Source organism: Athalia rosae, chromosome 2 (assembly GCF_917208135.1).
Source record: "Athalia rosae chromosome 2, iyAthRosa1.1, whole genome shotgun sequence".
NCBI lineage: Eukaryota > Metazoa > Arthropoda > Insecta > Hymenoptera > Athaliidae > Athalia > Athalia rosae.
In genome coordinates, this window is record NC_064027.1 from 31,125,566 (window position 1) to 31,142,010 (window position 16,445).

At 42.2% G+C, this 16,445-nt stretch overlaps 2 protein-coding genes across 5 annotated transcripts in view; both read right to left on the bottom strand.

Moving 5' to 3' along the window:
* The window catches only part of LOC105688314 (Y+L amino acid transporter 2), a 14,917-nt gene extending 7,161 nt beyond the window's left edge, over positions 1-7,756 (bottom strand). Inside the window, exons 1-3 of the mRNA XM_012404484.3 lie at positions 7,511-7,756; positions 6,465-6,711; positions 1,550-1,675 (exon numbers count right to left, since the gene is read on the bottom strand). Coding sequence (XP_012259907.2) covers positions 1,550-1,675; positions 6,465-6,711; positions 7,511-7,756 — 619 coding nt within the window. The remainder of the gene's footprint in view (positions 1-1,549; positions 1,676-6,464; positions 6,712-7,510) is intronic.
* On the bottom strand, positions 7,622-16,303 carry LOC105688315 (glutaredoxin-3). 4 transcript variants are annotated; one of them, XR_007277002.1, is made up of 4 exons: positions 15,992-16,295; positions 15,005-15,637; positions 13,545-13,706; positions 13,034-13,465 (listed from the first exon to the last, which is right to left on the bottom strand). XR_007277002.1 is itself a non-coding variant. In XM_048650325.1 (3 exons), exons 1-3 carry the CDS (start codon positions 16,039-16,041, stop codon positions 7,740-7,742), a joined length of 702 nt encoding a protein of 233 aa, XP_048506282.1. In that variant the 5' UTR covers positions 16,042-16,295; the 3' UTR covers positions 7,622-7,739. The 4 variants fall into 4 exon arrangements, 3 of the variants coding, with proteins under 3 accessions (XP_048506282.1, XP_012259908.1, XP_048506281.1); XM_048650325.1 differs by lacking the exons at positions 13,034-13,465; positions 13,545-13,706 and adding an exon at positions 7,622-7,758; XM_012404485.3 differs by lacking the exons at positions 13,034-13,465; positions 13,545-13,706 and adding an exon at positions 11,791-12,328 and having other exon boundaries at positions 15,992-16,294.
* Between the last annotated feature and the right edge of the window lie 142 nt (positions 16,304-16,445).

A 16,445-nucleotide genomic window follows, 5' to 3' on the forward strand; every position in this document is an offset into this window, starting at 1 on the left:
TTGCAGTAAATAGGTGATGACAAACAAACGTGACTGGAACCGAAAAATGAACTAATGAATCAAAAATCTAGTTTCTAGATTCATTTACATCTTACAAGTCAACTGGCTCGTTATTACGCAATAAGCCTAAATCGATCGTGAGTGGAGGGGGCTATGCATGCACAATGTATGATAAAAATAAAGTTTAAAGAAGTTCTTTTCGAACTACAAAAGGGTTGTTAAGTACATACAGATGTCGAAGAATATACACAATTACACCTACTAAGGAACAACAATTTAGCAAGTTAAATTAATTGGTCCAATTTGACGATTCTTTTCATGCTATAGGTATGTAAGTAAATAGGTATACACATATTTCTCCAGCTATACCAGCTATGTATTTGTATCGAGTACATATACGATATATATACGTATTTAACCACCTTTTTGATTGGACAAATTGGTTCGTCCGGCGAGAGAGCTGCTATATACTTAATAATATAGGTACTTTACCACTGTTAAATGCTCGTAATATATTACACGGGAAAGTATATGTATACAGGTAGATAAAGATGAAAATGAAATTGAAGATGAATGCAAGCGTGAGGATCCCTTCTGAAACTCTTTAATTACACGGAGCTTACGAAAACCTACGGATATACAGGTACAGGTGCCAACACAAATTTATGGTATTGAAAAATTTATTTGTTTTTGCATTTATCTTTTCTTGAAATTTTGACGAATGTCAATTTTACATGCACGAAAAACAATGAAAGCAAAATACTTGCGAAAATCATTAATATGAAAGTTAAAAAAAATTAATGGGCACTGTACCATTGTATAAGTCACGATTCGCCCTATTTTCTTTGTTTTTTTGTTTTTTTTTGATTCCGTTGTTTCAGCCCGGATACACATATTATGTGCTTGTATTCCTGACGTTTTCTTTTCCATTCAACTATCTCCGATTTTTGACGGATAAGTGAGCAATTATAGCCGATCATACATTGCGGGGGCTTGAAATATTTAGTCTCTAATTTATCTAATGGGGTAGTATGAATAATTCGACAATTCTCCTGTATAGACGGAGATGATTAAACGTACAATTAAAGTCGGTTTTCACGAGTTCAAAGTTTCAAAGTCTTTCTGCACTACGAGCGCGTTACTCTGCGGTAAAACGGATGTACAATTGAACGTAGCGCGCGCGGTTCTGATTAATTGAATTTTATCTGACCTCCGGTGAAACAGCACGAACAAATCTAATATGTGATACGGTTGTACGTACGTACGTAGAGGACATTGTCGTCGATATTTTTTTTTTTTTTCTTTCCAATCGAAATTACCGTACGTGAGATTTAAATCTGATCCGCTGTGTACTTCTTTCTCTTCTCGAATTTGCTCGCGATGAAAGTATAATGTATCTAGATTGGCGTTTGACATTTTTACTACGTGTTAACGACTATCGTGCGTTAAAAAAAAAAAAAAAGGAATCAGCGACACTGAATCGACGAGCAAAATCAAGTTGCGAACAATAATTAAAAAGACAAAAAAAGCAAATGTTACAAGTACTTACCATTGCACAGCTGCCAAAAACCAGCGATTATTATAATGAACAAGGCCAAGAGTTTGGCGTATGTAAACACGTCTTGTACTCTGGTAGCCCATTTCACATCCCAACAATTTATGAAGGCCAGAATACCTGGGAAAAAGAGAATATCATATTCATCAACTTTGTTCTCATGACAAATAATAATCACAACTGAGTATTCATCCAACGCGGGTTGTGATATAACATTCCCGAACAAATTCCCCAATTTCAAATGTAAATTCAGGCCGAGGATAGGTAACAAAAGTCGCACGGGTACAGTCACCGCCTTTTTCGTTTATCCGCGGACGTTGCATAAATCTAACAACCATACACGTGTCTGTATAAAAGTGAAAGTGTTCCAATTATTTCGATATGACTGCGTATCCGAAACGAATTGTCAAAAAAGTATCGCGAATATTGCATACCTATGCCTTTCGATATTTTTCTTTTACTTTTTTTCATTCGTTGGTCATAGGTAGCGCGTACACGTCGCGCGATCGCCGGACCTCGGACCGTGTGCGGTGACCTCAATTGAAATCGGAGACTTTAATAAAAACGATTTTGGCATTAGATTGAAAGGAAGATATACACACGTATAGACGTACACATCGTACAGACACGCATTCCTGGTTCGGGAGAGACAACAAGAGTGAACAAGTAAATAAACGCGATTGTAAAATTGTGATGAAAATTGATCAATCGGTCGTTCAGCCCCGTCAAATTCATCGTCACGCGTACACGTATTATCATAACGGCGTTATACAATAAAAATCCACGCATCGAGCGCGATCCGGCGAATATTTATTCGGCCGAAAAGAGACAATACTCCGCCGCCGACATAGTTGTCGATCGTAGTTGTGGACGCGATCGTTTTTCCGGCATATTCACACATGCCATTTGATATTACGACGCGTACGACATCGGCACAGGTATACGAGTAAATCGGATGCTCGATTGCGTGCAAATCGCTATCAACTAACAGCTATCTATGTAATTCATTCGCTCGTTCGTTAATTCATTCATAATTCATCGAGTCATTCATAATTATTCCAACGGATAGACGCGGCGCACGGTCGCACGTGGGTCCAGGGTACCTCGTCAGTGCGTACGCGTAGGTATAATGACCAGATATACCTGCATATTACCAAGTACGCACACGCCACGTAAATCATACTCAATAATTCTCGTTCGAGTTCTCCCTCCGCGAACGTCGGATCGTACGCTAAGTCTAGCCGTCATCCGATCTCCGCATAAATCGATGCAACACATAACGGAGAACGTGATTGTGTCTTGCGTGTACATACGTATACGCAAAACCATGGGCGGGCATATCGTTCGACGTGAAACTGATATTCCTTCCGGTGCAGACACAGCTCGCACATGGTGCATACGGTGGAATGTGGAAAATGGCAATTGCGACCATCACCCCAATGACTGCCGGCTACAGGTATTTCTCCCTTGGAATACCTCGTAGCGCACCAGGGGTTCTCCAAGCGAAATTCGTAACGACCGGATCTACCGAACAGCCGTCGAGGTGTCGACGATTTCGTGCGCTCCGGATCAGGTTGGACGAAGCATCGATCGATCCGGATATCCGATCGACGATATTGTAAAAAGTAGGGAACGAGAATCGCTGGCGATTCAGGCGAATCCGATCGAGTCCGGCTGCCGAATGGAACGAAAGATCAAGTTTTCGGTACTCTTTTTGTAATCGATCGACAGTCTCGACGCATACCGACGTGTCATCTCGTGGACTCGGTGCCCCTTCGCGATCGTACGAAAATGGCAGGCCGCGGGCCCTTACGTTTATTCGTGTGGCCTTGACGGATGAATCTTCGATGAAGAGCGCAATGAAACAGATCACGTCCTCCGCTGATTGTATTGTACTACACACACCTATGCCACGGTTGAACCGGCGTATGAGAGAAATTGAGAATGTAATTGATGGCAATCTGGGTACGACTGTAATCTGAAGTAATTTAATAATCTGGCTTGCGTTGCTGCTGAGGCCGTGCGGCAGCAACAAATTTAACAAATCATCAACCGGCAACCGTACATGTAATACGTGCAACCGTCGGAATCAACGCTCGCCCGCGGAGTGGAGGCGCTTTTCGTTGCGTCACCGTAAATCAACGTCATTTGCCGTGTGAGCAAACCCGCGTAATTACTTTCTCCCTGCTTGTTTCATTCCTCGATCGGGGATCGGTTTTTTCCCTCGCCTTGCTTCGTTCCGATTCGAGTGAAAAAACTATCCGGACAATCTTGGGCGTACCTACACATGTATTGACACGATCGGCGAATTTGAAAAAACTTGGATAAACGAGAAGGAGGCGAATATGAACTTCGGGAGCACTCGGAGAAACAGAGAGTCCTACGGCAGACGAAGAAACGGACAAATGGATATCGTATCGCGATATTTTCAGCGATGTTGCGTCAGACGCGGTAGAATCATAATCGTTATCGTCATCGTCGTCGTCGTCGTCGTCGTCGTCGTCGTACGATCACATCGGTCGCGGATCACAGCGGACGCGCTTTCGTAGAATGTTCGACCGTGCGGCCTGTCAGGGAAGCCCGGATTCAAGGCTGAATTTTATTGCTTTTGATGATTGTGTTGTAATAAATCGACACCAACTATTTACGCTCACACGCGCGTCGTACGCTAATTTTCTTTCTCTGTTTTTTTGTTTTCTTTCAAACTTGACACGCGATCGGGAATCGCCGAATTTGGAGATTGTCGAATCGGTTCTCGTATGTCACCGATCGGGATTCCAGGGAAACGGAGGAGGCAAAAAAAAGGTGATAATTCAACGATCACCGTTTACGTGAGAATGCACAAAGCATGGGAATCGATTCCGATAATACTTTTAATTGTAACGTGCGCTCCATTGTTATCGTCGTTATTTATTTGTCGGCTTTAAAATTCAGTCGTTACAGCGATCCGGAATTCGTGTTTGCCAGTTTTATTCTCGACTTTACTTTCGCGCGGATCCCTCGAGACCATTGCAGGTATACCTGTACATGCGTAGATAGCCGGTGAACTTATATTACTCGAATGTACAATGAAAGGTCACAATATCCTTCGGTAACAATAAACGGAGATGAACGTTTCTCTTCCATGTCCTCGATAAACATATGTTTTTTTATCAATGACAAAACTGGAATTTATGAAAGACTTGTACAATATTGGAATCCAAATGTCATCTCGTCGATAATCGGTAGACGGAGAACAAAAAAAAAAACAGAGACAAAACTAACAGCGACAGATAAATGAATAGATGAATAAATGCAGAGCCAAACGATCGTCATCGTATCGGAATTTTATACGATCATAACATATAACTGTATAAATAAGATTTTTCGACGAAATTCGACGATACAATATTCACCTTTGAGTTCACTCTTCTGAGTATTCTGCATAGATTCCGGACATGCGGTACTCGAAGAACCAATAATTGGAAATTTTGTCGGTATCGAACGACAACTTGTCCGGTGCGATTTGAGAGAAAGAAACGCGAGAAAAAATGAAAGAAAAAGTGAATTGCAATCGAGAAGAACCGGGCCGTCAACCGTTCCTGCCCGCAAATATAAATTGAAAAGGATCGTCGCAAAGGTGCACGTATTTCCGTAAAATTGAAAATGATTTCAACTCAAAAGCAGCAATTGGGGATGGCGTGGAAGTCGTTCTCAGAATTTCCCCGAGGTAATCCTGCGAAGTATCTATTAGGCTGATTGTGAGACAAACTTTTCGGGAGCACCCTCCAGAATCGATAGAAATATAATTGCCAAGATCGAACGCTGTGGACAAATTTTGCGATTGACTGCATAAAATGTGGAGGTGGGAGAAAAAAAAAAAAAAAACCCCAAAAAGCAAGGAGAAACGTTGACTTTGAATTGCCCAAATTTATCCCTGAAATATATATCCTCACGGTGCAGAAATCAGGAATAACGATTTTCCTCCTACGCTTTCTTTCTTCCTTTCTTTTCAAGACGCGCTCGCCGTTGGACATACTTCCAGCGGATAATGAAGGACAAAGTAAGAGAAAATAAATTGAAATAAAGAAGACTGTTCGCAACGGATATGCTCCGTATTACAGTCAATTAGATACAAACGGGATAATCCTTTACGGATAATGTAGATACCTTGTAAACCGCAAAGTTGCGCTCAATATCCAACGATCGGGTTGTACGAAGAGTCTTCATGAGATTACATCAACATACTGTAGCGGTGTGATAAGCTGGCACATATTTATAGATATGGTCATTGAGGATGAATATTAAATGACGAAGATAAAGGATACGCGAGAAAGGAGTGCAAGTTATTTAAAGACCGGATCAATACTAAAGGGGACGATGCAGGACTTGGGAGGCTCGCATGCTCCGTGAGACAGAGGTACGTACGTACAGGGTAAGACCGGGAATCGCGAGGAAGGACGAGATTTCGAGTTGCAAAATTTTCAACAACGTCCGAGAACTCGACGTTGGACGGAAACCGTTTCGAGGGCGAGAACGATCGCGTATCTCAGCGGACGACTCGATCGATTTTTAGGATAATTTTTTCTCAAGAACGTGAGAATGCGCCGTCCGGAGGGACAAATGAGAGTCCTAATATTCAGGTAATAAACTTTGTCGAAACGAGCGATTGCACCTAATATTTTTATAATCAGAGAGAAAGTTATTTCCCTCCGATAGCCGATAGATAACCGTCGTGGAAAAACGAGACGAAAGAATATAACAGAAATGGAGAACGGAGCGCACCTGCGCCTATGACCGTGACGCGGTCTAACGACATCCGATTAGCTCGATAAGCTAATTGGTCTGAGAGTTATAAGATGAGTACAACGATAACAACTACGACAAGGCGAACAATGACGACGATGACGATAACGAGAACGATACTTACAGATGCAACAGACGGCGAGCATTCGGACCGCATTATCCGGTGGCGTGCAGTCGGGGAACATTGGTTTTAAAACGTAAACGCTGAAAGTCAAAGCGACTATGGCCTGGCTGCACGGTCTGACGATCATACATTCGACCCATAGCCTTACAAATGCCATGAACGGACCGAAAGTCTCCATAATATAGGCGTAATCGGCTCCAGATTTTTTGATCATACATCCCAATTCGGCGTAGCAATAAGCTCCGACCTAAAAATTGAAAAACAAAAATTTCACTTCAACATGTGCGCGTCGGACTCCGCATTCGCCGACATTTCATTGAGAAAGCAAACAGTTTTTTTTAGATCGGCGGCAATCGTATAACAGATATGGAAATTCAATCGCCCGCGATCGATTCGATCCGTAGGGTAGAGAGAACCGTCGGGAAATAAACGCTCGACGTCGGTCGAGGCTTTTCTCTCCTCGAGCCCTCGATCAAGCGTCGAGTTGGCGAAATTTGAAATTTCTTCACCCCTCCGCGTAACATCGACGATGCGGCCGTGTTGAGAAATCGATCGGACGCAACTGTGTAATTGCTACCCCTTCGATGCTTCCAGCGGCTTCTAGGCCATGTTTGCGAGCAGTGAATGACATGCGGGCGATGGTCGAAAATCAAAAGACATGTTCAGGTTGCATTCGACTATTCTTGGAAAACACGTCGAGCAACGGTGGCGATGAAAAAGCAAAACCGATCGCATCTCATCCCGGGTTTATCTATATTCGTGGACTCGAACATAGCTTTGATTTGCCTCGAATTTCAATAGCGATCGACATCTCGCGCACGAGTCCGCCGGTGCGGGTTGGAAAGGTGATTTGCGCGAAGGAGTGTCGACGGTATCATCGACGGTAAACGGAGCCAGTACCCACAAGTATAACGGTACACGAGTGCGGCTACGCTCAAGGGAAGTTGTTGGGGGGAAGTATACGGCTTGGAAACTTGAGCGGAACTGGAAACCGCGACGAGGTTTTATCATCTTATCCTTAATTATAACGGAATACGCGTACGTACCATTGAGAATAATCCGGAAGCCGTCCAAACCAGCAAACTTGCGTTCACGCTTCCGGTATAAGTCAACACTCCTGTCGGGCTGACGAAAATCCCGGAACCGATGATCGAACCTACGATCACCGTTACTCCGTTCAAAAGCGACATTTTAGCCTCCAATTTAATTTCCTGACCACCTCCGTCGCCGGACGTCGGTACCGGGTCGTAGGGACCCTTTTCTCCATCCTTCGGACTATCGGACTTGGACATTTCTGAAACAAACCGAATAGAAAGTATTCAGCGACGAATGCTACCGTACCAGACAAAGTCCTCGCTCGTTCCACAAAAAGTGATCTCCTTTTTTTGTTCCCTCTTCTCTCTGGCCACGTTCTCTCGAACGCCCGCGATTCATTTTTATTACCGAGGTAATCGAGGATCGTTACGGGCAGCCGATCGCCGGACTTGCGGACCGATTGACTTTTCGTCGTCGGTGACCGGGAATTATTGGGCAGCCGATCGCGCGACAGAGGCTGACAGGTTCCTCCGTACTCCGTAAGGGTTTGGAGGTAATCGGGAGCACCGGTGTACTACGACACACCCGATACACTTCTCCGTTTTTTCGTTTTTTCGTTTTTTCGTTTTTTCGTTTTTTCTTCACGTATCCGTATTTTATCGTTAGTTTTCTCAGCGCCGGCTTGTCGCCAGGCTGTTTTACGTTGCAATCGATTCGTTCGTTGCAAAATCGTTTTACCATCCCGATGGAGCTCCGGTCAGCGAAATTTATACATCCTATTCCGCTTGAATTGCACCTCCACTTTTCAATGGATTCCAAGTAGTAGATAAGAAAGAAAGTATTGGACGGGTAATTTTTCTCATCCAATTCAATCGTCGTCTCCGAATGCATCGAAACGTTTCTTCGTTTATTTTTCAACGGTTCCTGCACCGATGTATTACTTTATTAATTTGCTCGTTTGTTCATTTTCCTTCGTCGTTTTCTCTCGACGTATTTCATCTCTCGTACAAATCCCCCACTCTTCGTTCCCACGGGAAACTCCGAGTTTCCGAGGCGGACGAGGAAATCTTTCCAGGGAAAACCTTTTGTATTCGATACGTCCGAACCGGGCCTGTCCTACGTAACAGCGCAGATTCATCCCGTACGATACACCGACGCGATTCTACAGGTCAATATGGCGGCGAAATGAATTCAGTAGTAAAACTTGACGACCGCGAAGTGAAAAATTCACACGGACCAACGGGCGTTGCGACTTTGACACTTGGTATCTCAATAATTTCACCGCTGTATTTTCAACAGCGAAAACTAGGAGGTGCTAATTCGGCGTCGATTGTACGGAGGTAACGTTTAACGAGGAAGTGGCCGCCGATGCTTCACCCATACCTCGTATACATGATGTCCAAGAAATCTATTCGCTACATTTAAAGCGTAACTTGACAAGGTTTTCGACGCGTCGTGCTTGAAACGCACCACCAATCGAACCTGAGTAATGCGCCGCAATTTTTCAGAATCGTTCACTTACGATATTCTTATCTTCTCATTCGACTTCAGCCCCACGAACAACCGTTTTACCTTTTATTATGGAACGCGTACAACGATTACTCAAATTATCATTGGCAATGTGTATCGGTGTTACGAAAGGAATATGGCAAAGATTATATCCGTATAAACGAGAGGTCGGTGCCATTAAAGCGGATCAAAATTCTTATCTCGCAGACCTACAGATACGTTCTCTGCGCATAATATTAAAAACTTGATATTCATAAGGTTACATATTTTGTAACATGGTGATTGTTGATATTCTTTCAAAGTACCCATCCAACGAACACACCGCGTTGAAATCCAGCGTTCAGTTTAGCGATATATTATCACATGATTCCGAGTCCGAGAAAAATAGGGGAAAAAATGGGTAAAATACATATGTATTGCATTACGTCCGTGGAGGCAATCGGAGATTATACATACGTAATTATCTGAATTGCGAAATAAAAAAAAGAAAATGTAATACTGAACAAATTACCGTTTTTCACACCGTTTTGTTTATCGGTATTATGCTTGTATCGATCGACGCGACGTGAATGAAAAAACGAAAATAAAAAAAAAAAAAAACTGATGAATCGCGATGAACCGAAGACAGCAGCACTTTGAGCGCTTCCCCGTCCGACAAGACCGGGCGGAATTTCTCGTTCAGGACTCGGCATCGGCATGGCGCGCGCGAAAATCAATAGAAACACGTGGTGGTTCGGATAGGTATATCCGTATAATTGTGCGTACGGGTGCGAAAATTGTACACCTTGTTCCACCTGCGTATACGTACAGTAAACTCGATTTTCACAATGAGATCCAGATGCGGTTCTATTTGCCTTCTTTTGTTGATTTTTGCGCACTCTCCGCGGTGCAAAATGCAAGAGGGCGGACGGGCGGGCGGACGGTTAAAGATTTAAGACGCGATCGCTTTGTTGAAAAATGGAGAATCCGTCGAGACCGTGTACTCGTAGCAACGTTTCATTTTCGAAATAATATTTTACGCACGACGACGAAGGACCATCATGATAATAGCGTCTAGTTTGTTTCCTCGTCGTCCGTGAATGTTCAAAAGTCGCACGACTTCGACTTCAATTTCGATTTCGATTCCCGTTCGACGAATGAACCAAAATTAAATTAACAAGTTCCGAACGCAATGAAATTATATCAGTTGAAATTTTCCACTCACCTTAAGATTTTATTTCCAAAATATCGATCTGATTAGTATACAGTTATCACCATGTATTCAAAGATTGTCCAACACGAAATAAATCTTGCTATCCTTCGGGCACCGTGTCTGCCCTGCATACGTTCAACGCACCACGAGAGATGTGAAATATCAGATGGAAATAATGATCGATAAATTAAATTACACTAGATGTTAATTGTTGTCTATTCGTTTCTTTCCTACGTTAAAAAATGAATCCACTACCACATTTGGGTGCTGTGAAGTTATGTATTACACATTGTGCAGTTTATACTATAAATGACAATCGAACAAAACAGCCACCGGCATACGGAGCGACGTTAACGACGACGACGACGACGACGACGACGACGACGACGAGGGCGAAAATGACGGCGTCGCGGACGGCCCGCTCGAATGATCGAGTATGAATGAGAGCCCATGGTCCCTCGTCCGACCATACGTACAACTTTTCAGAGTCCTCTGTAATAATAATAACAATGCCGTTCGAGAGAACCGCGAGCGACAAACTGTAAAAACGCGCAGGCGCACGAAACACGAACGCTCGAAATTCGTTCCGTCTTCTCCGCGTCACGTATATCGTTACCACCAACCACAATTTCTATCCACGCTCAACGCGTATACCTTTGAAATTAGGATCGATCCTCGATTTTGACATTTTCTTTTTATCACGATTCAATCGCTAAGTTCGCGTGGAAGATCAAAGCTCATCCAATCGTACATTTCTCTCATTTCGTCTCTTTTCGTTTTGTCGCAATATTTTGAAAAATCAATAAACGTATGGATATTGCGTTTTTTATTTCCAAGTTTTTCATTTACGCCAATGAGGAATGAAAACCTTATTTCCCCCTCGATGTACGACCGATTGAGAGAAAAGATCTACTCACGATAAGAGAAAAAACTGGAGGACCGAACAAACAAAATAAACACAAAAGATGATCCACTCCGGTAATGATCGAGGGGGTCAGAATTTCCCATGGGATTTCTTTGAAAAACCAGCAAACATTTGCTGGGCAAATAATGAACTTGCTTATCTTCGAAACAAGTGCGGAAACATGATTTGGACAGATCGTGGATATTTTGAATAAGAAAAATGTTAAAAATTGAAAATTTGCGGCAAAAACCTGACGAATTGGTATAAAAATAAACAATCCGCGAGCATTTGAAACAGGAATTAGAAATGACGATGAAGTTGAGCACAGTGTCCTTGGGAGGGATAGACCAGGTGCTGCACCACGATGTACGTCATCCCTTTTGCTAGCGGTCCTGAAAAGGTTGGATTTGCCGAACAATTGGCCCCGGCTCCTGGAGGTCGTGCAGCCTGCTCGTGTGCCTCTCGGCCATACGAACTGATCAAATTATCACTAAAAATCCACAACGATTTTTTTTCGCCCTCACGTTTCAGCCGGCTATTTGCTTGGTTCTCCTTTTCTTTCTATTTCCAATCTCTGTATAAATATATGGAGAATATTATCCGGTGTATTAGCAATTATTGACGTGTTTTCCAAGGTTCGATCACAGATATGTCGATTGATCTTTTCAATTAGCTAACACCAGATATTTTTTTTTTCATTTCATTTTATTTATTATTTATTCCCTTCTTCGGTGATCTCGGAGAATCACTATAGGTATGTATGGATGGAGCGTTTTCACAAATGTTATTCAAATATTTAACAACGTCATGTGATCACGTTTTGCATGAATTTCAACTAAAAATAAAAACGAAAGAACGCCCTATCGGAATGTTCGGCGTGCGATACAATATTGTTCTTCGACCCGGTAATTGCGGAAAGTCACGCTTTTTGGGGATAAAGAAAGGAAAAAAAATAAATTAGTATCTCGTTGGACGTTAGCAGCCAAATTCGAGGACTCGCGAGTAATGAAATTTCGCCCATCTTGGCCCGGTAAAATCTTGTGTATTTTTATAGTTATCATACCGATTTCGGACTATACGTCAGCTCTGACGTAGTAGTTGGGTGGTGGCTTCCCTTCTCGCCCCGCTCAATGCGTCACCGCCGTGTTGCTGGTATTGATTCGGACGACGTCATTTCTTATCTACGCTTCTGCTTGGTGCTCCGGCTCTGACGCGCCCTCGCGACTGCAACAAATCATACGTGGGACTGAACATACGTATCGGTAGATCGGTGAAAGACGACCGACGAGCAGCCGAGCTCCCAACTATTGCTTGGGGGAAATAAGAAAAAAAAAAACGCTGTCGCAGACAAAAACGTTCAGCCTTTTTCGATCACGTTTCAAAATTGACCGGATGTTCGGAATCGCCCTCTACGATACGCGTACGTTTCGCACCCAGGTTGAATTTGAGAGTCTGCGATACCCTGCACACCTGTTGATCGATCCTGATGATATTATGTAATTTGCTAATTTCGACAGTAGGAAAATGTGTTGAGAGAACGAGAGACGGGTTCTAAAATTCATGGAAACAACGATCGCCGGTCGGTGAAAAGTATTTGCAGAAATTGCTTGACCATCGATCATCGTACCGTGAATGGTTTTCCGGACGGATAAAATGTTGATTGGTCGGTTGTAGATTTCCACTCGGTTCAGCCTTCGGAAGGTGCGGTTTTTGTATTGGAAAATTGTCGTTCGCTGGATTCTACGGTTAGTAATTGTAATATATTCACACAGGTTAGATTATAACTTATATTCTCAATATTCCGATGTAAGTGCAGCTCGTTCACAAGCGTTGAATTTTTTGCTGCATAAAGTGAACGGTATTCGAGTATAGCAAGTAAGAGTTGCGATAACCATTATTCATAATACCTGTGCACCTGGTGCATAATCGTACGTCTCGAATGATCATTTATTTACCAAGAATCGGAATTTCGTTCATACATCGAAACTATTCTTATACCGTACAAATACGATTTCCCATTTTTTATTCTATTTCATTCCATTTCACTCGTTACGTTGCGGATTCCGAGATTCCAGGTCACGAATTACATTGCTAACATTTTTCTCCTTCGTCTGTTTGAAAAATCAGCAGCGTATCTTTGCGAAGTTGAAAAAATCTGCTCCTCCTTTTGTACGGATGACATAAGCTTGCCAAAAAAATTTCATCGCTGCGACAAGGTCTTCAAGGTTTCGAATCCTCTGATAGAATCATCGTCGACGTAAATCTGGGGGTAAGTTGGCCTCGTCGAGTAGGACTCGGGAGCAATTCTTGATTGTTCGTCTAACGATATGTCGGAGGATGTCAGACGTTTCGTACGAAGCGCTGCGTGCATCAATTGAAAAGCAATTACAATTTCGAGACTGCACAAAAAGTATTTCTCTTTCCCCTGCTTTTATATTACCTCATCATCGTCTCGAAGCGTACCGTGATATCGATGTTATGAGGTTTAATTTATTTTATCTATCGTGTCCATAATTTGTTTTGCGAACAGCTCCTTTTTTTCGTCATCCGTCATTCCTTTTATAACGATTGCTATCCTATCCTTGGTGATGACGTTTTGGTCCTTATTTTAATTAGATAGATGTAAGATTAGATTACATATTACATCACGGACAATGAGTTCGCTAAACTCACTCCGATCGATACATGAAACTATACATTTTGCCTTGAGCATTTTTTTGCCTTACATTTTTTCCATAAGAAAGGCTTGGGATTTCGCTAAGGAATCCGGATATCGAATACGAATCGTATGTTCAACTTATGCTTTCATTTCTGATGCAATAATATTTTTTAGTTATCATTCGTCGTTAACATTATTATGCGCAATGTTGGAGCGTATAGCTAATGTATAGTTTGGCTATGAATTATGATTTTTCAAATTCATGTTTTTGTCCGTGTGACTTTATCTCTTCTGTTTATTATCTTCGTTTTTTGTTTGTATCCACAGTACGTGCATAACGTTAAAATCTAAGACCCATAATTAGTAACGCAGAAAATGAGAGAATATTCACGATGTGCCGTAAGAAGTAAAGAGTAAAAATAGAAAAAAATTTGATCGGACGTATCGGGCAAGATTCTTTTTTCTCTCACATTTTTTCCTCATGTCGCAACGATAGTAAAAGCGTTGAGACTTGATGTAGACCGTTTATGGGGGCTAACAGTTGTGTCGAACGTTGCCCAATTCGAAATCACGCGGGTTACACAATTTCGGTAATGTATGAAATGTATTCTACACTCGACGTGTCCGTTATCACGTGTGTCGTATACAGGGTAGACTGGGGCGGAATTCCATATACACCGGGTAAACCCGGGCCTTGGGTAGCAAAACTAGGTGACATTTTTCTCACAAGTCGTGCCCTCGACGAACGAACACGTGGATCAACCATGGACCCTTCGGAATGGCGGTGGAAATACAAATAAGTTGAAATTGTAATCACCCTACCGATACAGACGAATAAGAATTCCGACTATTTATCTCAGTTCGACCTTCAAACTCGATTTTCGACATAATGTCCGTTCCGCTTACTTACCATTTATTTATTTATTTTTAATTTCACTCGTTGCTTTTTCCATAGGATATTTGCTACCGAAGAGCACGCTAAAATGTGAATGTACGCGCAGCGCGTTGAATTTCTGAAACTTTCCCGACGGTGGGATAATTTCTAAATAGTTTCGGAATCTAACTCTTTCAGACCACTTTCGACGGTAAATGGTAATTATTGTATTGCTATCTTAATGAAGAATAAGAGGGAAAAGAGAAGAATGCGAACAAAGAGTAGCTATATTAGACATTAGGTAGAAAAGATATCGCTGCTGACATTATTTTTGGATGGAAATTTCTCTTTTCTGTGTGCAACTCACCTTTCTTCTGAACCGACTTTAGGCAACATTGCTTCTAGATCACCAGTTTCTCCCAATTCTCTGACGATATCCAAACCGCCAAGAAGTTCACCATTTAAATAAAGTTGCGGATAAGTTGGCCAATCGCTGAATTTTTTCAAACCTTCCCTGACTTCGTTGTCTTGGAGGATATCAAAGGTTTGATAATCTGCTTTATGAGAGTTTAAGATCGAGACAATCGTCCTTGAAAATCCACACCTTGGATTGGAAGGGTTTCCCTTCATGAAAAGCATGCAAGGTGCTTGATTGATCAATTTTTTCAACCTTACTTCAATATCTTCTTTTGATTTTTGAATTTCTGCGGCAGAAATCGGATTTTTTAACGACATCTGCTGTTTAACTCTCGTCAATAATTCTGCCGGATTAGCGCCGTCGACTCGATCGGTAACCTCAGAATTCTTCAAAAGCAATATAGTTGGTACCGCTGATACTCCAAATTTTAACGAAACTTCTGGAACATCTTCTGCAGCTATTTTCGCAAAATTCACACCGTTGAGGTCCGATGATTTCACCATCTCGTCGAGGACGTCGTTTATTTGAACGCATTGGGCCGCCCAAGCCGCGTAAAAATGAACCACAGATAGATCCTGCGACCTAAAATAATAAAATAGTCATTCGATGAAAAATCATGAGAGGTTGACATATATTGAATACGTATGTGTATGTTGTCATCGATGACCTTGAACCACACCAATAAGTCAGAGAAGAGAAAAATGATTACCACCGTTCAAATGATAATAAAACATCAGAGGTTATGTCATAAACCGAATGAAAATAACCCCAACATCGCTGCGACAGCGACATGAATTGATTGATGTGCCACTATAGCGGAGATTGAAGGGACAAATCAAGTACTTTCGATTGAGAAAGTCGAGATTCATTTTCGATAAGCAACGTTGACGACGAAGATATAGCGATGAACGAAATGAATAATTTTCAACAACTTACTTGACATATGCATAGAACTCATCAGCGTTTGTCAAATTGGTGACGGCCATTTTGTGGCTGCTTGTCTCAAATCGAAAGCGAGGATATATTTAAGATAAATAAATTCAATAAAAGAGAACGATAATTTTCACGGGCTCAAAATTTATCGAGCTACGCTACTTCGTACTCTACGGTCATGGAGGCCAGTTTCCCGTCCACCTCCTCCCGCTCCCGCTCCGGTTCCTATTTTCTCTTTGCCTATTTTTAACGTTGAGCAGTGGCGTCGAGCTTAGAACTGGTCGCGGTACCAACTATGATACTGCTAGACATTTTCAAATACCTAATAGAAATGTCGAGTCTCGGCGGAAAGTCACGAGCGTCGAGTAAAAAAAAACATCTGATCGTCGGTTGCGCTTGCGCACGTTCACACCAATCTCTCAGCGCGTAACTCAAAATGGCAGCGGGTATTCGCAAA